The sequence below is a fragment of the Protomyctophum parallelum genome (genome assembly GCF_964188405.1).
Source record: "Protomyctophum parallelum genome assembly, chromosome: 12".
NCBI lineage: Eukaryota > Metazoa > Chordata > Actinopteri > Myctophiformes > Myctophidae > Protomyctophum > Protomyctophum parallelum.
Genome location: NC_139712.1, coordinates 9,725,922 through 9,751,713, shown reverse-complemented (window position 1 = coordinate 9,751,713; position 25,792 = coordinate 9,725,922). Strand labels below are relative to the sequence as shown.

General features: G+C 40.2%; 1 protein-coding gene across 1 annotated transcript; it reads right to left on the bottom strand.

Annotated features, from left to right (window-relative positions):
• Positions 1-20,940: 20,940 nt before the first annotated feature.
• LOC310867498 (stonustoxin subunit alpha-like) lies at positions 20,941-25,183 on the bottom strand (the record flags this gene model as incomplete). Its single annotated transcript, XM_083777613.1, has 4 exons — positions 25,103-25,183; positions 23,201-23,268; positions 22,724-22,858; positions 20,941-22,169 (listed from the first exon to the last, which is right to left on the bottom strand). The coding sequence occupies exons 3-4, from the start codon at positions 22,848-22,850 to the stop codon at positions 20,941-20,943; spliced, it is 1,356 nt and encodes a 451-aa protein (XP_083633739.1). The 5' UTR covers positions 22,851-22,858; positions 23,201-23,268; positions 25,103-25,183.
• Between the last annotated feature and the right edge of the window lie 609 nt (positions 25,184-25,792).

The window sequence follows — 25,792 nt, the reverse complement described above, 5'->3', positions numbered from 1 at the left end:
TGGGTGTACTGCTTGCGTTTAAAGTCGTTTACAACCGTTTCACAACTTCCCACTGTCCAGCTTTGCCCTGCCATTCTCTGGGATAGAAGCCTTATTTATATTCTGCAGCAAGACGGTGTCGCACGCCTAAAATTGCAGATCCACAAGCTCACAGCGGGGCGTGGATGAGACGCGTTGTGAGCTTGTACATCTGCTATGTATTTAAAACGTTAATAATACATGCAGGCCAGGGTCTTCAATGTTTTTTAGGTCAAGCCAAGGACCACTTAGCTGAGAGTGAGAGATCAAGCAGGGACCCCCACTATACATAGGCAATTATATTATAAAAGTTATATATTTTAAAAATGCAACACAGTTTTATAATAAAACTGTGTTGCATTTTTAAAATAACACTTCCCAGATTAACTCTTAAACTAACTTTATAAAATTTAAGAATCTTTCAAACCAACTATAATTTCACAACGTGGAAACCACGTATTTGAATGTGAACATGTATCCCAATCACAGATAGGCTATATATATATATAGGCTGATTTTGTTGCAATATCTATAATTCTATGAAATATAAATACTGTTTATCCAATCAAACATGCAACCAATTTTATATTGACCATTATGTCAAATAATCACACTTCATTAACTAATAACTAATAACTATAATGGAGATCAAAAATATGGCACTACACTGCACTCCACTGAGTAAATAAACTCATTTACAGTGTCGTCGAGTAATACAATATTAAAAACACAACAGTACATCAGAAGATCAGCAAAAAGAAAACAGGCGTACATTTGAATTACGTACGCAAGGTTTACAAATAAAAGCCAAGACAACTGTCACGATAGCAGAGTGACTGAACCCAAAATGCAGAGCTACAAGCAAGCTAGTTTCAAAAACCAGTTTATTTAGGCAGAATTAATGGCAGCATAGTTTACAAGCACTAACTCAGGGAAGCCCCAAAAAGGCCAAACAGTTCAAATCAAGGCCAAACATTTCAAAAGCACAACTCAAAAATCCAAAAGGCAAAACTAAACTAAACAAAATCCAAAACCAAACAAGGCACCTGCAGGCAAAACATAGGAAGTCCAGAAAATGCAAAAACCTTACAGAAGGCGAACGAGGATTTCCAGGTACAGCAGAAACACCAAGATGAGCACGGAACAATGATGTATGTACTCTGAACTGACAGTTTGTTGTGTGTGCAATGAGTCCAGTATTTATATAGGAAACAGGATAATGGCAAAAGGTTCACAGGTGTGTAATGGAGGCTGATGATGCAGGGCTGATGAGAGTTGGAGACAGGTGTGCACAGTGTGAGGGAATGGAATGAGGGAGTGGCCAGGGAGGAGACATATGGTCTGTGGAGACAGACCATAACAACCACTTTAAAATCAATCTAATAAACAGTTACATGTGGGGGTCTGTGTTAGATACATTCTGACATGTTGTTTATGCGTCATGTCAAGTTGGCCACTCCATCATATTCTGTTGGTCAGCACAGACACAACATTGGCCCAGACCGTGTTCCATATAGGTCATATTTGGTGATCTTTCCCTTTTTATCATTTTACCCTCAGGGCCGATTCATACTCCTATTTTAGAGCCGAATAAAAGTCGGTTCGGCGCTGTAGAGCCTACAATGTGACGTCATTTGAGGTTCGGGGGGGGGGGGGGTACCGTCCTAAAGTCGTCTCTTCGGTGCTACTGAAAATTTCTGACGAGCCGAAATCATTTCGGCACTACAGCGCCGAAACAGCGGTAAAATAGGAGTGTGAATCAGCCCTTAGTCTACTGCCTGTTTACACACCGTTGTTCCTCTTATCCTGTTAATGTCATCCATGTTTAATGGCCAAAATATGTTTTCATCTGTCCCATGTAATATCTTATTCAGTCACCATACTGTCTCTATTAGGTTTCCCCCAGTCAAGTTAACTCGCCACAATGAGAGGCCTATACTACATGTACTTGACCTTGGCCTATAGTGAGAAAAGAGATAGCTGCTCACTGGGAGTCAGAGAGTGTTTTTTCCCTGCCGAAGGTTCACAGTGCAGGGGAAGTTATATCAACAAGTTGCCTGGCAACGCCTGCCTAGGAGCTCTCCAGGCTCCAAGCGGCATCGATGTGCGGAACGGAGGAGACGAGTTCTACGTCTCATCATCCATGTGCTGCTGCAATGAGCGCTAGACAACCAGCGCCACCGTGGGATATTACGGAAATTAACTATTTACCAGCCAATGGACTTCATGTCAACAAATCTGACGTGATTGTCACTATTAATGTCTGGGACATACTGTGAAGAGGTGGTTCAGTTCAGTTCAGTTCAGTTCGGATCCATTTTGGAACCATTTAAATTATTATGAATGTAAATACTATCATCTGAACCATGTAGCACATTCTCTATGTACATTGACTTTATACCTACTAAATAATGGTTAAAACCTGAAACTTTTCTCAGAACTTGATTTCATCTGCCTTTTTAAGGTCTTTCTATTTTGTTGGTATACAGTGACTGTCATTTAAAATTTAAAGGGCTACTCACTCATTTTTAAGGTGAACAGAGCACGGTGTTTGGTCTCCCGGCTGGGTTATTTGAAGGTATATTTATTTACAGTCCTTTCTAAATTATCAATACAAAATATTATCCAATTTGTCATTATTTTATTTGTTTGGCTGAAATGCATAAACCCAAAATGAAAATGTCTTCTAAATCCTGACAGTTGTCTGAAATACCCTATATGTTTCAGTGGTGCGCAATATTTCATGTCAAGGACCACAAAAATTATATGTATTTGGCCCGCGGACCCCCGTCTGAAAATATGTTGTTCCAGGGTCGGCACCTCCCAAAGATTTGAATTTAAAACGTGTGCTCTGAAAGAATGTATATTCAAAGATTTGAATTTAAAACGTGTGCTCTGAAAGAATGTATATTCAAAGATTTGAATTTAAAACGTGTGCTCTGAAAGAATATATATTCAAAGATTTGTGCCACATTTTCACCCCCCCAAAAAACCCAGATATACAGTATGTGCTACATACATAAAATGCTAAATGACATAAGTGTAGCCTTTGCATATGCCTTTAAGGTCGTCGAGGCTGCAGTGCAAGTGCAACGGCAGAGCAGTGGGTGTGGCTTTTCTGGCACCACTGAAAAATCTGCAATTAAAGGACCACTTCACCACTTTTCAACCTATCTTCATATAATAGGTCCTCACTAATAATCATGATAAAATGGCACGATCAGTCTGTGTCTCATAGGAGGGCTGTGGGCAGTCTCCCAGTGACATCATCATTAGGCACATTATTTTTAAACAAGATTACATTTTCATTATCGTGAGAACGATGGCTTCCATTTTCGCATTGCAACTTTTCAGGACTAGAAAGCCTGCCGTTTCTATTAGCTTGTATTCCCCATCGATGATGTCACTGCATGGAGGACGGTTTCGTCCCTCGACGACCTTACAGGTGTATGCAAAGGCTAAACTTATGTCATTTAGATTCATAATTTAGCATTTTGTTAGATTTATCATTTTACTGTATGTAGACCAGGCCTGGGCAACTTTGACGATGGAGAGGGCCACTATATTTCCACACTCACTACAGAGGGGCTATACAGTGCATATTACTGTCGTAGCAAAATTTGCCGATCTACAAGCTCAAAATGCGTGGCAATGTGACGGGCTTTAGAGCTTGTAGATCGGCTATTTTTTGCTATATTTGACTTGAAAACCTGAATAATGTTTTGCTATTTTTGAATTGGAATCCTGAAAAGTAACCTTTTTATTGAAGTTCAAATGCATTTAGTTATAGTCATGTTAACTTTATGAACTGTTAACATAACTACATTGGACACAAAAAGACAATAACATGTTAATACTAGTCATTAAGTACTAGTCGTTTAATACTAGTCATGAAGTAATTAAAGCTTGAATAATTTGTAAACAGCTGAAATCAATACTACATCAGTATTCTGATATTAACATGCAGGCCGCATTATGTGAAGGTGGGGGCCGATTATGGCCCCCGGGCCGCCAGTTGCCCACCCCTGATGTAGACTAGCACATATCACTCTATAATGTATACTATACTCATAGCTTCACTGTACATACAGTATATTCTACTGTTAGACAGATATTAGGTTCTTAGCTTGCTTAGGATTATTGATGACAATTTCTATGCATTTCATGTATTACCATGTGTTGTTCTTGCTTAGTGTAAATCTCTCTGGATTATCGTTACCATCGATTATTTAGCGTCTGGAAGATAATTTCAAATTCCCCATACAGTAGACATTTCAGAAAGTTTGTATTTAAAGGAGAATTCCATGCTAGAAGGCTTTCTTACCTTTATTTGTAGTTGTTACGTCCCCACCAAAGAGGTCCAGGTGTTATTTTGTGCAAAAGCTCCTTATTGGCAATTTCCCCTACCATAAGCCCTAAATGAAGTGCATTGAATTGAATGGGGCTATGGGGTGTTGTGCTAATTCGCTTATTTTCATCGCTCAAAATAATTATTATTTTGTATATATCCTCTCTTCATAATGTAAATAATACGGCACACTTTACTACTTATTTCGATGGAAATAAGCAAATTAGCACAACACCCCATAGCCCCATTCAATTCCCATTCAATGCAATGCAATTAATTTAAGGCTTATGGTAGGGGAAATAGCCAATAAGGCAAAAAAGAAAAATAACACCTGGACCTCTTTGGTGGGGGACGTAACAACTACAAATAACACCTGGACCTCTTTGGTGGGGACGTAACAACTACAAATAACACCTGGACCTCTTTGGTGGGGGACGTAACAACTACAAATAACACCTGGACCTCTTTGGTGGGGACGTAACAACTACAAATAACACCTGGACCTCTTTGGTGGGGACGTAACAACTACAAATAACACCTGGACCTCTTTGGTGGGGACGTAACAACTACAAATAACACCTGGACCTCTTTGGTGGGGACGTAACAACTACAAATAACACCTGGACCTCTTTGGTGGGGACGTAATGTAATGTAACTACAAAGAAAGGTAAGAAAGCATTCTAGCATGGAATTCTCCTTTAAAGACCTGTAAGCCTCGGATGGTGACAACATCACGACAATAATCAAAAATGTTTGGGCTGAACAAACCATTACAAAGAAGAAGAAAATGGCAGGGTACAACACACTTTTTGTTGTTTTTCTTCTTTCTAATTACAAAGAACAAAGTTTATTGTCATGATTTGTACCGTCCGAGTTGGCTTTAAACAAGGCTTAAAATGTTCTGGGCGGGAACCCATTTGCGTGTCTTAAGCATTATGTTATACTTTCGCTATTGAAAAATAGCAGATCTACAAGCTCGTAGCTTTGAGCACTTGGAAAAGAGCTATAAAAATGCAATTCATAATATATATATATATATATATATATATATATATATATAAGCATTCAATAAACCAACGGCCTATAACCATTCAATATAAACCAACAGTGATGTCTTGGAATCAATTCTATGACGTGGTATAGACGGATGCTTTGATTGGTTGAATACTTTAATAACAGCTTGCAAAACACTACAGCGGTGCAGTTACTGTACAACCATGCTAAAAAAGAAAAGGATAACACTGTTGTGGTCCTACAGTATGTATTCAATTCATCAAGACTTATCGAGAGGGTTGGAGGCGTTGTTGAGTCGACTCCCTCTCTGGCTTCAGGAGGACAGGAGGGTTGGAGGCGTTGTTGAGTCGACTCCCTCTCTGGCTTCAGGAGGACAGGAGGGTTGGAGGCGTTGTTGAGTCGACTCCCTCTCTGGCTTCAGGAGGACAGGAGGGTTGGAGGCGTTGTTGAGTCGACGCCCTCTCTGGCTTCAGGAGGACAGGAGGGTTGGAGGCGTTGTTGAGTCGACTCCCTCTCTGGCTTCAGGAGGACAGGAGGGTTGGAGGCGTTGTTGAGTCGACTCCCTCTCTGCCGCGGCTTCAGTTTATCTGTTGATTTATAAACACAAAACACATCATTTCAACACTCTAGTGGAGGAGCCTGTAGGGATACTTCAATTTGTCTAAAAAACGCCACATTTTGCACAGATAGCTAGGGGCGACCTTTGGGGTCGCCACAGCGGCCAAATCCATATGGCCACCATTAACTTCCTTTATAAGGCAAAACAGTTCTACATTTCATTATGCACTAAAATGTGGGCAGTTCAGAAACCCGTCCACCAGTGACATCATCGTTAGGGATTACAAAATATATATATTTAGATTTTTATTATCGTGAGAACAACTTTTCAGGAATAGAAAGCCTGCCATTTATATCAGCTTGAAAGTCCCCATCGATGATGTCACTGGTGGACAGGTTTCACTCATTGTGCAGAAAGTCATCATTTAAAGTTTTCAAATGTATAACAATGTTTTGAAAATAGCAGATCTACAAGCTCACAATGAGTTGCATTGCGAGCTTGTTGATCAGCTGAAATGGTTATAGTCCTCCCTTATGTTTTGTGATAATAATAAAATAAATCTACAGTAACTCAAGTAAACATAGTGAAGTAAAAGTACAATATTTGGTGTTAGTGGAGTAGAAGTAAAAGTATTGGAAATACTCAAGTAAACTACAAATACCTCACAATTGTACTTAAATATGGAGTGCCATGGTTTTTTCCCCCCTAAAACATGATCATCAGGTACTATGATTTTTTATGTGGCCAAACCCACTGGTTGATTAAAGGGATAGTTCAGATTTTTTTAACTTAAAGATGAATGAAGTAAACAGTAATAGTGACACCACACTATCAGCCCCTCCCCTAACCCCTCCCCCTTTATCATACAACTACAGCTGTGGGTGTGGCTTCAGTTCAGGGGAATCACCACCCATCACCACCCACCAGGCAAACCAGGCATACTTAATGAACTGGTGGGCGTGTCCACATAAAAGCGTGATTTTAACAAATACGGTACACTTTTTGGAAAAGGTTCTTCCCCCTTATTTTGTAATAATACCTGATGATCATGTTTTAGGGTGGGGAAAAAGGTGGCACTCCATCTTTAAGTTGTATGAAATACTTGCCGTTAATATAGTGGTTGCAACTGTATTAATTGATTGCCAGAGTCCAGTGGTGGGAGTTCTGCTCTGGTTTTGGTGAAATATCAAGTAGTTCCGGTCATTTTGTGGGGGGCACGCAGTAAAGGTAAATTAATCCACAAAACTAACATTATTTGTATTGCTGACCTATTTTTTTAATATTAGTGCAACTTTCGTTATTTTTTTACCCCTCTATCACACAGAACTATGTTTTTTGTGTCCATATCACTACGCCCAAAAATAGTTCCATGTGATAGAGGGGTCCAAGTTGAACAAAAGTCACGCTAATATTTTAGAAATAGGTCAACAATACAAATAACGTTCGTTTTGTGGATTAATTTACTTTTAATGCGTGGCCCCCTGTGCCCTCCACAAAATGACCGGAACTACTTAATATTTCACCAAAACCAGAGCAGAACTCCCACCACGGGACTCGGGCAATCAATTAATACAGTTGCAACCACTATATTAATGGCAAGTATTTCATACAACTTAAGTTCAAAAGATCTGAACTATCCCTTTAAGTATACCTGGGTTTTCACCTCGCCCACAGCTGTTGTTGTATGATAATGTGGGAGGGGTTAGGGTTATGATGTCACTAAAATGGTGTCATTTCGATTGGGCCTTTTGACTCAAAGGCTTTCAGCTTTCAGGAAGAAACCAAAAATACACATATTTGAATATTATAACCACACCTGGGGGTCTATTAGGCCCCTTTTCCACCGGTTGGTTCCCAATGGGAACCGGTTCAGTTCTTTGTGGTTCTTAGTCCATGAGTCCATGAGCTCAGTGTTCAGGAGATCCTCTCTCTCTGGTGGTGAGGATGGATTCAGTGTCCAGGAGATCCTCTCTCTCTGGTGGTGAGGATGGATTCAGTGTCCAGGAGATCCTCTCTCTCTGGTGGTGGGGATGGATTCAGTGTTCAGGAGATCCTCTCTCTCTGGTGGTGAGGATGGATTCAGTGTCAGACCTCGGGTGGTGGTTTGAACTGATACAACAAAGTAGTTGGACAGCCCCTTTTTTTATACTATTCTAAGCCCCACCCTGAAGGGACAGCCGGGGGGACAACCCAGAAGACCCAGATTTCCGTATAAACATTCAGATTTCAAATATAAAGTACTCACAAAGTGTCCCACGGGTGTTAGTTAGTAGCAGCTCCAGCGATTAGAATTGCTGCGTCCCGCGTTGTTTAATAAAAAGCATTTTTATCCAAGCTCCCCGGCTACTTTTTTCAAACGGGGTTCGTTTGGGAAATCCACAGTTGCACACCGGGAGCGCACTCGCCTATTAGTCTGTATTGGCAGGGCGGTCAGCGTACCTATATCGAACACACCGATTGCCACCCTACTCCCGACCGATAGGTTGTAATTATGTAAATTATGAGGAGTAATTATGGAAAACCAGGGTATTATAAGCAATAAGTAGTTACTGTATTTTAATCATACATGCCTGTGGGGGGGGGGGGGGGGGGGACAGCATGTCAGTAGTTGTATTAAGTATGGAGTAAAAGATTAATTATTATCCTATATATGATTAAGATTAATCATATATAGGATATTAGTAAGCTGGAAATGGATACAAGGCCATGAACCATGCGCACACACACACACACACACACACACACACACACACACACACAGACACACACACACACACACACACACACACACACACACACACACACACACACACACACACACACACACACACACACACACACACACACACACACACACTGTACACACACTACAGGAAAACAGGACACCAGAGTAAATAAATACCACATCACAGACACACACACACCAACGTTACAAAGTCCAAAAGCTCTAGATGACCGGACCAAGACGACCAGAGGGGAGGGGGGGGGGGGGCAAGCCTTGCACTCCCCCAGCGAAAACAAATGAATTATGATATTGTTGTCATTAATTGATATAAATGACTCTGAGAGATCAATGTTAGACACTTCTGCTTTGAACATTTCATGCATTAATTAGTCCAGAGCTCTGCCAGTGTCCAGTTGTCGGTATAACTTCACTTTCTTGTTGAAAGTGTGACCAGATTTGAGGAGATTCTTTTTCTTTTTAGTTTTCCCCCAAAATCAGTTAATAGCACAGGCAGACTCTTCACATACTAGAGAATGTCTGAAATAAGTGCCAGAGCTGAAATCGAAATGTAAATATGAAATAAATGCTTAAACACGTAGCTAGGTGTAATGTTAGAGACCACAGAAGACATGTAAATATGAAATAAATGCTTAAACATGTAGCTATAGGTGTAATGTTAGAGACCACAGAAGACATGTAAATATGACATAAATGCTTAAACATGTAGCTAGGTGTAATGTTAGAGACCACAGAAGACATGTAAATATGAAATAAATGCTTAAACATGTAGCTAGGTGTAATGTTAGAGACCACAGAAGACATGTAAATATGAAATAAATGCTTAACATTGTAGCTAGGTGTAATGTTAGAGACCACAGAAGACATGTAAATATGAAATACATGCTTATACATGTAGCTAGGTGTAATGTTAGTCCACAGAAGACATGTAAATATGAAATAAATGCTTAAACATGTAGCTAGGTGTAATGTTAGAGACCACAGAAGACATGTAAATATGAAATAAATGCTTACACATGTAGCTAGGTGTAATGTTAGAGACCACAGAAGACATGTAAAAATGACATAAATGCTTAAACATGTAGCTAGGTGTAATGTTAGAGACCACAGAAGACATTTTTTTAATATGAAATAAATGCTTAAACATGTAGCTAGGTGTAATGTTAGAGACCACAGAAGACATGTAAATATGAAATAAATGCTTAAACATGTAGCTAGGTGTAATGTTAGAGACCACAGAAGACATGTAAATATGAAATAAATGCTTAAACATGTAGCTAGGTGTAATGTTAGAGACCACAGAAGACATGTAAATATGAAATAAATGCTTAAACATGTAGCTTGGTGTAATGTTAGAGACCACAGAAGACTTGAAATATGAATAAATGCTTAAACAATGTAGCTAGGTGTAATGTTAGAGACCACAGAAGTGGACCTTTCAGCTAGGCCTGTTTTCTCAACTCGCTGTTTCTCTGCAAGACATTACTCTATAAGCCATATCTCCCAAAACTGGTGGGTCAAACTGAACAACCAATATGTCGATTTGAAGCTATGATTCCCTGCTTTGACACTCAGTCAGAATTTGTCACCAATATTAAACAAGAGTAAGTCAAGTTGCCATGTATTGCTTGCTGTACTTCAATATATATCGATGAGAAATATTTTTTTATGGAATACTTTATATTGGGTAAAATATACCCGTGTTTAGTGATTTAGTGAACAAAAAATATATTTAGTGTTCTTTTTCACTTAGGAAAACTATAAACGAATTTCATCAACAAATACAAACTAGACTAAAATGTTTGGAAGGGACTAGTGGAAAAGAGATTCAGTGTAAGTTAAAGACACAAGTCATTTTACACTTGATTGTATGCTGAAAATAGCAGATCTGCAAGCTCGCAACGCGTTGTGAGCTTGCAGATCTGCAATTTTCAGCAAGTGTAAAATCAGCCATTACGACGGCATCAAGGCCCGCCAAAACACATTTGAGTCGACTACATCGACTGTAGATTTAGTAGACTAAAATCTTATGATATGTACGGTAGTCGACTAAAACAGTGATTTGCTGTCAAAATCAACACTGCCTACAGCTTGATTGAGTGATTGGCACCACCTGTGGAGTGTGTGTGTGTGTGTGTGTGTGTGTGTGTGTGTGTGTGTGTGTGTGTGTGTGTGTGTGTGTGTGTGTGTGTGTGTGTGTGTGTGTGTGTGTGTGTGTGTGTGTGTGACTGGCGCGTGAAGCAAACAGAGAAGGAAGCTAGAGGAATTCTTCCCTAAATAAAAATAAAAAACTCCTCCAGGAGGAGGCCGGAGGAGACTTAAACATCAAAAATAATTATTAAAAATAAATAAACAGTAAATGAAAAACCACGCCCCCTCACGTATTAGAAGGACAATTTAGGTTAACAGAAAAAAAGGACGGGTGTTTTTGAGGAATCTATCGTGGTTAAAAGGGAGTTTCTTCTAAATCCTCCTCTGAAAAACCCTATGTTTCTATATCAGTGGTGCTCAACCTTTTTCATGTCAAGGACGCCCCGGAATTGTCTGTATTTGGCCGCGGACCATCTGAAATGATGTTGTTCCACCAGGGACCCCCTCGGAAGCAATTGTTTGAGTTAAAAAACGTTCGCTATAAAGAATAACTATATTCAAAATATTTTGCACACGTTTCCACGATTTTTCGAAAAATAGCGGATCATCTTGTAGATCTGCTATTTTTCTTTGTGTGTGTATGTGTGTGTGTGTGTGTGTGTGTGTGTGTGTGTGCGTGTGTGTGTGTGTGTGTGTGTGTGTGTGTGTGTGTGTGTGTGTGTGTGTGTGTGTGTGTGTGTGTGTGTGTGTGTGTGTGTTTTATTCAGACTAATGCCTCGACTATCAATTGTGTGCGTTGATACTTGATATATAATTGTTTACACGTCATGTCAAGGTCATATACACGTAGGTCATTCATATTGTCACCTTACCCTTCAGTCTTCATATCATCATTTTACTCTTAGCCTACTGCCTGTTTACTCTGGGTTCTTCTCCTTATCATCATTAATGTCATGCCACCATCCACGTGCCTAATCATCTCAGCCCTGTATTATCCTTTATATTATTTTATCATATTTATATTATGGATTTCCTGACGCTATAGGTTCAGATTTAATATCTTATATCTTATTCAGTCTCCATGTTGTTGTCTACCTCCAGCCACACACTGGCCATAATGAAAGGTCTATTTTGGTTTGAGATTACATGTATTTGGCCTTGGCCCATAGTGGATGTGCAGGGAAAGAATGTTATCAGCAGGTCGTCTGGCAACCAGTGTTGTTTTTGGCAGCAAATTTTGATTTTAGTTTTAGTCACAGTCTCTTGAATAGTTAAAATTTAGTTTTAGTCACATTTTAGTCACCTGGAATGTTTTACTGTTAGTCTAGTTTTAGTCGACTAAATGTCATAGGATTTTAGTTGACTAAATGTTTTGGCGGGCCTCGATGCCGTCCTAATGACTTATTTTACACTTGCTGAAAATAGCCGATCTACAAGCTCACAACGCGTCGCAGCGCGACGCGTTGTGAGCTTGTAGATCGGCTAATTTCAGCATGCAACCAATATTGTAAAATGACGTATACTGTATCTCTTGTCCACTAGTCCCTTCCTAGCATTTTAGTCTAGTTTTTATTTGTTGACGAAATTGTCAGTCTATTTAGTCTTAGTTTTAGTCCTCATAGCTTAGTTTTCATGCAGTTTCCGCTTAGTTTTCGTCAGTGAAAAAAGGTAGTCGACGAACATTTTTCGTCTTAGTTCTAGTCGACGAAAACAACAACTGCTGGCAGGCAAACGCCAGCTTGTGCGCGCTCTCCAGGCTTCAATGGGCGTCCATGTGCTGAACGGAGGAGACGAGTTCTATACGTCTCATCATCCATGTGCTGCTCCAATGAGCGCTGGACAACCAGCGCCACCGTGGGATATTACGGAAATGGACTTCATGTCAACAAATCTGACGTGATCGGCACTATTAATGTCTGGGACATACTGTGAAGAGGTGGTTCAGTTCAGTTCAGTTCAGTTCGGAATTCGGATCCATTTTGGAACCATTTAAATTATTATGAATGTAAATACTATCATCTGAACCATGTAGCACATTCTCTATGTACATTGACTTTATACCTACTAAATAATGGTTAAAAGTTTTCAAGTTTTCAAATAATTGTGGTGGAGTAAAAAGTACAATATGTGTCTCTGATGTAGTGGAGTAAATGCTATACTGTATTATGTACTATGAAGTGCTATGACTATATACAAACGTAAGGTACTTTTTATTTTGTATAGTTTCATCTCTCTCACTTATGCCAGTGTGCCGGTGATCTCTCTCTCCTTGGTGCCACATGTTGCATGCAATAAACCAACAGTGTCTTGAAATCACTATTATGACGGATGCTTTGATTGATTGAATCAGAGTTTGCAAAACACGACAGCGATGCAGTTATACTGTACAAGTGTACAACAATGCTAAAAAAAGCATAACACCATTGTGATCCTATGTATTCAATTCATCAAAACATAATAGTGGAGGGTTGGAGTCGAGTGGATTCCATCTCTCTGCCGCCGCTTCAGAATTGAGAACAGCTGTTGGTTTATAATAAACACATCATACTGTCAAACTTACACATCGTTCATATGCAATACATTTACTTCGTGCACCGCGGCAGTGGCTCAGGGGTATAGCGTGACTGGATGGCAACCAGTTCGAACCCTGTGGGCTCCCCCAGAGTTGGTGTTGAAGTGTCCTTGAGCAAGACCTCTGAACCCCCTTATTGCTCCCGATATACAGGTTGGTGCCTTGCATGGTTTCCTCCGGCATCGGTGTGTGTGAATGTAATGCAATCTATCTATGTAAAGCACCTTGGATAAAGGCGCTATATAAATGCACCATTTACCATTTACCAGCTCACACACCTTATGCATACTATCTCAGGTACTCTGTGTAATCTGTCTTGTGGAAGAGAGACTCCTTGGTTGTACGAGCAAGCATTCGTTTTGCAAAAAAAGACACACATTGGGCTTAAAACGGCCATGCCCACTTCATCAATTTGTGATGACGGCACATGCTACCTTAAAGCATGATGAAATTTTGAATATTTTGCCTTCTATAGGTTGTAATTGGTATGGTCACATATTATGCCAATTATGAGAATTGCTCAACATTATGCAAGTTAGCATCCGGCAGTTTCTTTCTATACATGCTGGGGACCCATACTCAACATTTATAACATAGAACCTTGGTGGGGCTCTATGGGCTGGCTACTATAGACTAAAAACTGTGATGTGACAATAAAGTTCATTTTGATTCTGACATTACGTACATTACCATTCTGACATCATGTATACATACGTGCATTACCTCCTAAAACGTGCACAGCGGGCGTGCAGTTCCTCTCCTCAGGTCGATGCAGAGGTTCCGGTGTTCAGGGGTCCAGTGAGTGAGCCCAGTGCTGAATGCAGACACTCCGTCGCAGCAGAGGCTCTCACGCAGAGCCCCCTCATCCCCGTTACGCATTGCGATCGCATCGTTCGTTATGCACTCGCAGGTGTGTCGAAGCATTTAGTTTCCGACCCGCTGATCTTGATTGGTTGAAAAGAGCTAGGCTATCTACCCGTGCTTCAAATGAACATGAAAGCACGCCAAATCTATAGTGTGTAATTATTTTCCTGGCGCGTCAAGCACACACGCCCAGACACACCCACCCACGCTCGTCCTCTGGCTTTCTCTCACTCACACACACACACACACACACACACACCCTCACACGACACATACACACACACACGACACACACACCGACACACACACACACACACGACACACACACACACACACACACACACAAGCACACGCACACGCTTTCACGTGCACAGTGCTTGTAATGGAGGAAGCGATGGACAGTGAGTGACAGTGAATGTGTCAGAACCGAAGCACGTACGACACTATGTCAGGATGCTTCGGGAAGCACGCGGACGGCCCATCGCGACAAATTGAAAAATACGACAATTTAATAAATCCCAATCAAAACAATTGTAAATACTAATTAACTCTTGAGTGTTAATGTTATGCTCTCAAGAGTTAAAGATCTATAAGGGTCCATTTGGTTACCAACTCTCCATCATTTAGCTGTATAGGGGACCACCTGGAACCCCCCTCAAGGACCACTGGTGGTCCCCGGACCACTGGTTGAAAACCACTGCTTTAAATGTCCACAATAGAGCGTAACAGTCCCGCCCCCTACCACCAGGGCCCAGGAAATGATTCCCCGTTAATTTTCCTCATAGACATTTCAGAAAGTATTTATTTAAAGACCTTTTGAGCGTCGTACAAAGCCAACTCGAGTTGTGACAAATCATGACAACAAACACAATTTCCCGGGCCGAACAAATAATTACAAAGAAGAAAAACAACAAAAAAAGTGTTGTAACCTGCCGTTTCTTCTACTTTCTAATTCTTTGTTTGGCCCAAAACATTGTGTTTATTGTCATGATTTGTCAATAGAGTTGGCTTTGTCCGCGGAGTCAACGTCTTTAAATAAATACTTTCTGAAAAGTCTATGAGGAAAATGAACAGGGATTTATTTTCCGGGTCTCTCGAGGGGGCGGGCCTGCGACGCTCTATAGGCAGATACAGTCCACATATCATATGTCATTGTGGACAACACTTGTATATACTGTAGGTGTGCATTGATGCGTAATGATGTGTTTTGGCTATACCAACGCTATACTGAGTTCCCTAACACTGAGTGTAAAATTAATAAAGTGTAAAAATGGCCGATATGTGTTTTTTTCCTTATTACTGTGGGAGAGTGCATTCATCTAATCCAGGGGTTCTCAACCCGTGGGTCACGACCCCCCGGGGGGTCGCCAAACTATTTTGGGCGGTCCCTGAAAATTCATTTTTATTTTATTTATTTTGGTGGGAGTTCTGCTCTGGTTTTAGTGAATATGAAGTAGTTCTGGTCATTTTGTGGGGGGCCCTGGGGCCACGCAGTAAAAGTAAATTAATCCACAAAACAAATTTCTAAAATATTAGCGCGACTTTCGTTCAACTTTGACCCCTCCATCACATGGAACTACTCTTTGGGCGTAGTGATATGGACACAAAAGCATGGTTCTGTGTGATAGAGGGGTAAAAAAAGAACGAGAGTTGCACTAATATTTTAGAAATAGGTCAACAATACAAATTACGTTAGTTTTGTGGATTAATTTACCTTGAATTTCAATTTGAATCCCACTTTGCCAAGGAATATGTTGTTGTATTGAAAGACTACACAAGAGTAATGACCAAGAGCTTATTTGAAATGGCCCCTGTTGGCGTTAGAGCTGGGGTGGGTGGGGGGGGTGGGTGGGTGTGTGGGGTGCTGGAGCTGGACTGATTGTAGATGAGGAGCCCAATACTGTTTTAATAGCCTGCGATCTCACCTGTCCCCACATGATCGGGGCTGCCAGGTACAATACTACCACCTAGTGGACAAAAGAGTGAATTACAGAACTAAAGTGCGTTTGCGTGCAGTAACTACAGTCTATGGCAGAAACAGATGATATTGGAACTGTGCCCTCAAAGACCCCTTTTCCACCGGTTGGTTCCCAATGGGAACCGGTTCAGTTCTTTCTGGTTCTTAGTCCATGAGCCAGAGCTCCAACATGAAAAACTAGACGTATTAATTATTTTTATAGGATCAAGTAAATTAATACATGATAACCCTTCCATGGTAGTAGAATAGTAGAATATTGTAAAATGTGTAATACAATAAATCATTGTCTTTGTGTAAGTATACTCAATTGGGGAAGTTTCATGGTGATAATAAATATTGTTTTCCCCACTCAATTCATAAGTAACGTTCCAGAAAACTCACTTGACTCCCTTGAATCCCTTGACTCCTTCAAAACCGCTCTCAAAGGGCACCTACGGATGGCTGCAATTTGAAACTGGCCTCTGTAAAATCTGAATCCCAATCTGAATTTTCCCATATCTCTTATTGTATTACTTCCAGTTTCTGGAGCCAGTCAATCACCAAACCAATACAGTAACTCATTTATAAACAATCTCTGAAGATAAATAATGGACAAAATATCAACCTATGAAATGGCGCCATTGCATAATCCTTAGAAAATAAAATACAATATGCTTAGTTTTGACAGTTTTATTAAATTCTCCTTTAGCAAATGGATTTTTAAATGTGTCGGGCCAGTGCTAACATTTAAAAATGTCGATTGTCGACTGTATTTTGGGAATGTTATTGCTTTTGCATGTTAGATTAGTTAATTTTTTGTAAACGATTGTTTTTAGTATAGTTAGATATTTGTATAGAAAGGCCTAACCCCCCCACATATATATCTTACAATGCAACGGTTTCATGATTTTATAACTAGATAGATGCATTGTTTTATAACTAGATAGATGCATTGTTTTATAACTAGATAGATGCATTGTTTTTTGTATCGTCTCTGTTAAATAAAGGAAAACAAGGCAGGTATCTGACAGTGGGAATCTCACCCTGGGACACTTATACTGGCTGCTTTACCACTTACCACTTAGCACTTACCCTACCCCCTTATTAGATAGCACTTCCGTAGACTTAGATAGCATTTGATACAGACTTATAGCATGTTACAGTATGTAGACAGCACTATAATTGCATTGTATATAGTCATAGCACGCCATAGTACATATGTATAGCATAGTAGTATATATGTATAGTTTCATTATATAGATATTCCACTGTTACTTTCTTAGCTTACACATGTTTCATGATAAATGCTTCTATGTGATGTATTCCTAAGCTTTTTGTTCTTGCTTAATGTAAGTCGCTCTGGATTAAGAGCGTCTGCTAAATGCCTAAATTGCAAATTGTAATTGCTTTGTTTTCGCTTAGTTTATCTGCTGCTAGTTCTGCTTCTCAGATTACATTTAGTTTATCTGCTATAGTTCTGCTTCTCACATTACATTTCGACATTTGTTTTAGGGATGTGCCGATGAGACATTTTGACCGATATTGATATTCCGACAAAATGAATTGCTGTTATGGCCGATAACCGATATTACCGATGTCGATAACCCTATCATTCTGTGTTAAACAATTATAATAATTTTGTCCATTCTGAAAAACACATGTACAGTATGTAACAAGGTATCTGCACTGCAGGCTCAGGCAAGTCAGATTAAACTTTAATACCTTATTTTTAATATTGTGATACATTGTTTATCTGTAAAGACAATCAGATGTGTATTAATCGGTTCGATTGATTATTCAGATTAATCAGAACATAACTAGAATCGGCCCATACCGATGTGTTCACCGATTCATCTTCCATCACTGGTTTGTTTCTTAGTAAATCGTTGCTGTCTCCATATTTTAACTTACGGTTGTGTTTGTAATTGGATGCCCTTGCCTACTGTAACATGTGAAGGCTATGACATCAGGAGTAGCATTACCTTGTTACTGCTTGACCACTTGACATGAATTCATTAACACTTCCATCATCAATATTGTATACTATTAAAAAGTACAAAGTTGGCTTCCAGGGCACTGGCATTATAGCTGTACATTTGAAATGTGCATTTATAGGCCAATATTATACCAAGTATACATTCAACTGATGTTTTAGTCAGGGACAGATTAATTGAACAATGTGGACCCTGTTGTAAACAAGTGTAATGCTTAATTGGGTCGTCCACTAACAGTTAACAGTCTTTGTATTGAGTTTGTGCTTGAAATGTACTGTAATTCTGCAAACTGTAAATACATATTTCAATCAATCAATCAAAACAGACTGACTAGTCAAACAAAGGACTTTTTTAACGATGGGTTCTCAGATTGGATATTGCGTAGTATATAAATATACATGTATATAAGTTATGGTTTACTAAGACCAGTGCCCATCAGGTACCGGCCTACTTGGGAACGATGCAAGTTGGGAACAATACAAATCAGGAATGCATACCCCCACAGTATGCAATAAATAAATACCATGTCATATAGCATCTGTTTTAACTGTCTGTCTGTGTTTTAATTCCAGGAGGGAAAAACCACACAAACTGGATCAGATTTGAAACAAAAGGTACACACACACACACACGCACGCACGCACGCACGCACGCACGCACACACACACACACACAGGCACAACGGAAGGAATTAAAAATAAGTCAAGAAGATATGGAGGATCAGTGGCCAGTGGGTACACAGGTGCATTTGCTTCCACTGAACTACAGTATGTATAACTTCTAATCCAAATAGTTATTTTCTAGAAACAGCAAAGCAATACAATGCTTGATTAATGGTCACTAATGGGTTAGGCTATACATTCATCTTATCTGGCAATGTAACAATGGGTTGCAACAAAATGATGTACAATAATGACAAAATGATTTATTAGGAAAACAATTACATTACATAAAAAATTCAATTTTTCAATGTAGGCATACTCTTAAAGTAAGGCAGAAATTAAGCGACTTTGTGAGAGAGAGAGAGAGCACACACACATTGAAAACAGGCCCCTCCTCGACCAATCAGCTTGATCAGACACGGTCAGCATTCTGCCTGAGAGAGAGAGAGAGAGAGAGAGAGAGAGAGAGGCAGCACAAGTGGCCTAACCAAAGAGGCCTTTTCAAATACTGGCTCCATTTTCAAAACATTGTCAAACAAACCTAATCCATTACATCTTCAGTGGGAACTATCAATATGGCAAATGCAAATTACGATCAGCAATGTTAATTATCTCCCCATGCAGCCAGCTCGGTAGTATAGTGAGCACGTGCACACGTACGTGCACAACACAGAGAAGTATCTAGTCTATAGTGTTTTCAAAGAGAGCCGCCCCGTTTCTAACTATCTCAAGTTGTTCTCTGAGAGAGTCTGTGACTGACTAACAACTCAACACTAGTCTGTGACTGACTAACAACTCAGCGCTAGTCTGTGACTGACTAACAACTCAACGCTAGTCTGTGACTGACTAACAACTCAACGCTAGTCTGTGACTGACTAACAACTCAACGCTAGTCTTCAGTGAGAGACTGTGACTGACTAACAACTCAACGCTAGTCTGTGACTGACTAACAACTCAACGCTAGTCTTCAGTGAGAGTCTGTGACTGACTAACAACTCAACGCTAGTCTTCAGTGCGCCCACATGCAGCTCCGCCAACCGGGCAACGTGATGCCCAGTGGACGTCCCGGCATCCGACGCACCACAAAACAACAAACCAAAAACAACAAACTTACAGAAAAAGACTAATGCATGTCAAACTCACTGCTGGAGCTGTAAATTCTCTTATGGGGGTCCTTGGCGTATATTTTCAAATGGGGGTGTGCACCTCCACAGGCTAATTAATGTCAATTGTGGGGGTCCTTGACGTGAAAAAGTTTGGGAACCACTGCTCTAAACCACCCTGGCCCTAACTATAACCTTCTCTGCCTCGTGCACGCACACACCGTACTCACCACCACCTCCAGCTGAAGACCCTACTGCCCATAGCATCACTGCCAGCACGGACGGACGGGGAGCAAACTCCCCCTCGTCACCGGCACCGAAGAAACACAAAAAAAATAAACAAATTTTATCAAACCCAAATCTCGTTTAACAACAAACATCATTCCATATACCTGTACATATATATGTCTCACTGAAGTTGAACACTATACATAAGATGTTAATTTGCCCACTTTGCAAGTCTATCTTAAAGAATGGATCACATTTACAATTATAATGTGTATAGTGTTTTCCATTCTTTCCACTAGTACCACAGCAGGACATCTTGATGAAAGTCATGACAATTTACAACGTATTTCATTAGAAAGACAGTAGGCCTATAGTACACTCACGTTTTAACAAATGGGACTATAGTAAATAGTAGTAGTAATAGTAATTCAGGCAAACATTTGTTTGATTAATGCATACAGTCCACCAAAGAAAACTGTGTTTGAGGAGAGAAAAAAAAAATCATCACAATATGAATATAGCAATAAATCTATACGTATGTCTACATCAAATTAAATCACAATGCATCACCACGTTCTAAGCTTGTAGATCTGTTGCTTCTTCCAAACGTTTTGCCTATTTTGACATGCCCAAAATGGAGACCTTTGGGTTTCATGTCGTCGTCGTCGTATTACTGGTAGTCGAGGAGTGAATTTAATGCCCGACTTATTTCGTCTCTTCTGTGTTTCTGTGTCCAAATCCACCCATGGCAACCGCAGCTAAAACCGCCTTCTAGGGGTGCAACGGTTCAGTTGGTATCGTCGGTTTTCACTTGTTTGGGTGCTTCTCTTAGATAGCTTGATAAAGCTGACAGATATGGTTCAGCTGTTTGCAGTGAGGTGAAAGCAAAGCATATCGCTTGCTTGGTTTCTGAATTGAGGATTATATTGTCAATTTCATCCTCACTTGAGACAACCTTTGTGTGTTTCATCATGTTAGTGAGGGAGCCTATGATGTTTATTTCTCTCTCTTTGCAGCGCATCCACTCACTCAGGTCTTTGTTGTTGAAAGGAGATGAGTGTCTTCTTTTCAGGATCTCTGCAAGCACACTTTCCTCTTCCCCACCTCCTCTGAATAAAGGGAATTTCCTTGCCAAGGTCTTCTGAAAGTCTAGCTTGAACTCATTACACAGGTCTCTAAATTCCCTCAGCTTCTTGTTGATCTGTGGGAACTGTTTTGCGACAGTGCTCTTCAGTGCATCGTTGCACCTCAGTTCCAGTTCAGCGATGTACTCCAGGACACTTTGAGCTTCGTTCACTAATCCAATGCTAATCTCACGGACCAGCTGAGCAGCTTTCGGATGTAAATGCTTCAAAGGCATCAGCCAGACCTTCACTGGTACAGCATTCTCTCCATCTGTTCCCAACAATTGTGGCAGACTTTGGTAGACTTGTATTGCATCTTTAAAAGACACTGGGGTGGTTTTAAGAGTAAAGTCCCCATGGAACTTACAGGAGAACTTATCAACCTTTGCGATGTCTGTGTCTTTCATTTGTAGAGAAGCTTCACCTCCTATTGACATGCAGGGGATCTTATTGATTTCTGCCTTCAAGTGGCCTTCGATTTCTTGACGATTCTCATTATCGGACACTTCACGGTCAAATACAAAGAAGGCTTGTGCCCCATAAAGGATACCAGTTACAACATGTGTTGCTATGCCTGAGTCAAAAACACCTGGATAGACCACATTGCCTCTTCCAAGATGATTCATTGACAATTGTTTAAACATTGTGGTAGATTTGTATTTGAATGTTACTCTCGCCTGATTTTGTGTAGTCTTACAATCATTGAGATATTTGGCAGAGCCCCCAACCTCTACCAGTCCAACCAAGAAACTTGCTTTCAAGGACGCTTCAACATTTAGTGATGACATTTTGTCCTCAATCGATTCAGATGCAACAATCTCAAATTCAGTGTTGGGCTGGGGTTCTTTTTGGATATTCTTCCCCAGATCTTCTTTATTCCACAGTGTATAGCCTGAAATTGATAAAGTAGCTCAGTTATGTGCCTGTCACTAATATTGATGTTTGATGAAGACTACATTAAACTTGGTACACAGCTTTGGAATTCATCAATAATATAATGAAAACGTGTTGATGGCTTCTCACTGATCCTGAGATGGCTGCCATATAATATTGAATTGTAGCTACCGTATAATTCCAGTAGTAATTAGTACAAATTTATTTTAGTAAAACATCACGCCCCAAAACATTTTAAAATAGTACAAATAGCCTATACAAGCTAACAACGTGTCTATATAGATTGGCTAGTTGAACAATATTTTAATGTTTTAAAATAGTAAAAAATGGCAAAAAGGTTTAGGGATAAGGGGTAAGGGGTGGCGCAAGATGGAGCCCCTTGTGTATTTTCTTGATGGGCAAGTGCTTTTGAGACTTTAGTGTCAATCCCAATCTTGTGAAGTCAATACATGACTATTACTGTTAAGCTTTGTGGTTTGAATTCTCACTGGGAGCACCCATTCAACATATTAATGTAAAAATGGTGAAAGTGGTCTACATTTAAAGCGTTACCTGGGACAAGCGAGTCTCGTCGACAGTCATAGATCATGCCAAGACTGAAGGGTCGTCCCAGAGCTGCCAGCTGTATGATTGCACTGCCCCCTGCTGGGTCCATTGCTCCACTGCCCCCTGGGTCCATTGCTCACGCTGACCTGGAGAAAATAAATACACCTGTGTTAGTTCATTCACCCTGTTGGTAAAACATAATACGCACTATAGCCTACATGTTGTGAACTCTGAATCTGGGCCTTACTTAAATACTCTGTGTAATTTAAGTTCTCCATGAGTTGAAGCTTGTTCTGAAGTTGCTATACCAACGAGGGAGTGTTTGCCAAATGTAGCTTTTAATTGTGACAATAGGAGCATGTATGGGAAGGCATTACATTTAATTTGTGTAGTTTGTTGTACATGAGTCATGACAGACTTATACTTATTGCTTAAATACCTTGTAAAACAATTGTAAATAGAGTAAATACTTGTCTTCTATACCTCTAGCAAACCAGGATCTGCTGTGACAGTCAGGATCATCAAGTTTTCACCATGCAGCACCTGATTACCTGTATGGGAAAATAACATTAAAAGACTATTCAAAACTCCCAAGCAAGCTCTGCATGTATAAACTAATTCAAGGACTTCATCGTTAAACATGTTATTAGTATTACACAGTTAACAGTACAACGGGTTGCATTGCAAATATGCAGTATAGCTGGCTTTGAATGCATGCATGCAATATTGGCCAATGAATGAATTAGGCCAAAAGGCACATCATAATTATTATATTATTGCAAAGTACTTTGCCGAGCAACATAGAAAAGAGAATAACAAAAACATTACAATTAAAATAAAAGTATGATTGAATATCAACACAAATATTTTAAACAATCAATTAAAAGCAAGAGTAGAAGAGGCTGCAAGCCATTGGCTCGTAAAAGGGCATTAAGGAGGAAAAAATAGTCTCCAGAATACATTAGTGTACATAAAGCATTATGCACAGTGAACTGGCGAGACATATCGCTCCGTACAAATTATTAATTCAAAAATAGTTTCTCATTGACTACAATCCTGTGGTAAGACAGCACTAGAAGCTCTAGACTAGAAGCACATATAATAAGCAAACAAATATCACAATATAACATCACAAAACCCAGCACAGCATTCTTTTTTTTTTTGATTAGCCATTTTTCTGTGGATCCAGATCTTCAAATAATAAAATCATCAGGAAGAAGCTAACAAACAAACAAAAAAACATCTGAAAAGTGATGGAAAATGTAATGAATAGGGCCGGGACTTTAACGCGTTAATTGAGATTAATTAACTACAGAAAAAATAACGCGTTAAAAAAAAGTACGCATTTAATCGCACCTTTTTTTCCCACCGCGGAACGTTTCTCACTGGGCTCGTTTCTAGTACTGTAGTACTGAATTGGCTGCGGCACGCCTACTCTAGCAGCAGCAGCAGTGATCTCTACACCCAAACCCAAATTTATCGAATGAAGAAGCCGCTTATATTGCTTTTGCTCCATGGATGGGACATTTAGATGTAAAAGCTATCGGATGGACGCGTGGATAGCGGCATGGCTGTGTGCAATGTCAGAGGGAAAGGATCCATATATGACCAACGTTAGCTTCCATGCTAGCTGCTTCAGCTTGTCTCACAGGACACCGGAGACGTGCAGTGATTTCAGCACAGCACGAAGCTGTCAAGGTGTCCTCGATGCGAAACATACTGAAGTAGCAAGCGTGGGAATTCCGTGGTCAGACAATGGTGTGCCCCAACCTCATGTGAAATGTTTCCCCCTAATAAAGTTGTTTTTATTTGTTTTCTCATGCCCCGCCATGTAAAGCACATTTGAGTATTCATATACACGCTGAAGTGAAGACACTTTATATAGGCACTTGCTAGTTGCTGCACAAGTTTTATTGCTTAAAGGGGAATACCACTCATTTTCAACATAATTTTTTTCTATGGAGTTGTGTGCACTGGAAATAATAAAAAGTCCCCCCATTCTGTGTTGCCTAGAACTGGAGGTCTGGAAAAAACAGTAACATTATGAAGTACATTTTGTGATGTCACTGAGATGTACTTCATAATGTTACTTCAGACATCCAGTTCTAGGCAGCACAGACTGGGGGGGACTTTCTTATTATATCCACACAACAACTCTAAAGTATATTAATGACAGTACAATGTTGAAAATGAGTGGAATCCCGTAGTCACTATTCACTGGGATACCAAAGAAACCAAAAAAAGGTTTCTCACTGTTCTCAGGTTGAATATTGATATGCGATTAAAATGCGATTAATCGAGATTAATTAATTACAAAGCCTCTGATTAATTAGATTAAATGTTTTAATCGAGTCCCAGCTCTAGTAATGAATTTAATTTCCTTACTTGTTAAATATGCTCCTGATGATGCTGTGTCGATGTGGACTGCCTCTGCTCTTGTCACTAATGCCTTAACTACTCGGCTATGAGTGTGAATGGATTCAGTATTCAGTAGATCCTCCCCGGTTGGTGGTTGGAATGGATTCAGTATTCAGCAGATCCTCCCCGGTTGGTGGTTGGAATGGATTTAGTGTTCAGCAGATACTCCCCGGTTGGTGGTTGGAATGGATTCAGTGTTCAGCAGATCCTCCCCGGTTGGTGGTTGGAATGGATTCAGTATTCAGCGTCAGGCCACTAGTGGTGGTGTGGATGGATTCAGTGGTCAGCTCCCCGGTTCAGCGTCAGGCCTCTGGTGGTGGTTGGAATGGATTCAGTATTCAGCGTGAGGCCTCTGGTGGTGTTGTGGATGGATTCAGTGTTCAGCGTGAGGCCTCTGGTGGTGTTGTGGATGGATTCAGTATTCAGCGTGAGGCCTCTGGTGGTGTTGTGGATGGATTCAGTATTCAGCGTGAGGCCTCTGGTGGTGTTGTGGATGGATTCAGTGGTCAGCTCCCTGGTTCAGCGTCAGACCTCGGGTGGTGGTTTGAACTGACACAACAAAGTACTGGACAGACCTTTTTTTATATACTATTCTAAGCCCCGCCCTGAAGTTTGCTATTTAATCAGTGCTATCATACCACTGACGAAGGTCTTTGG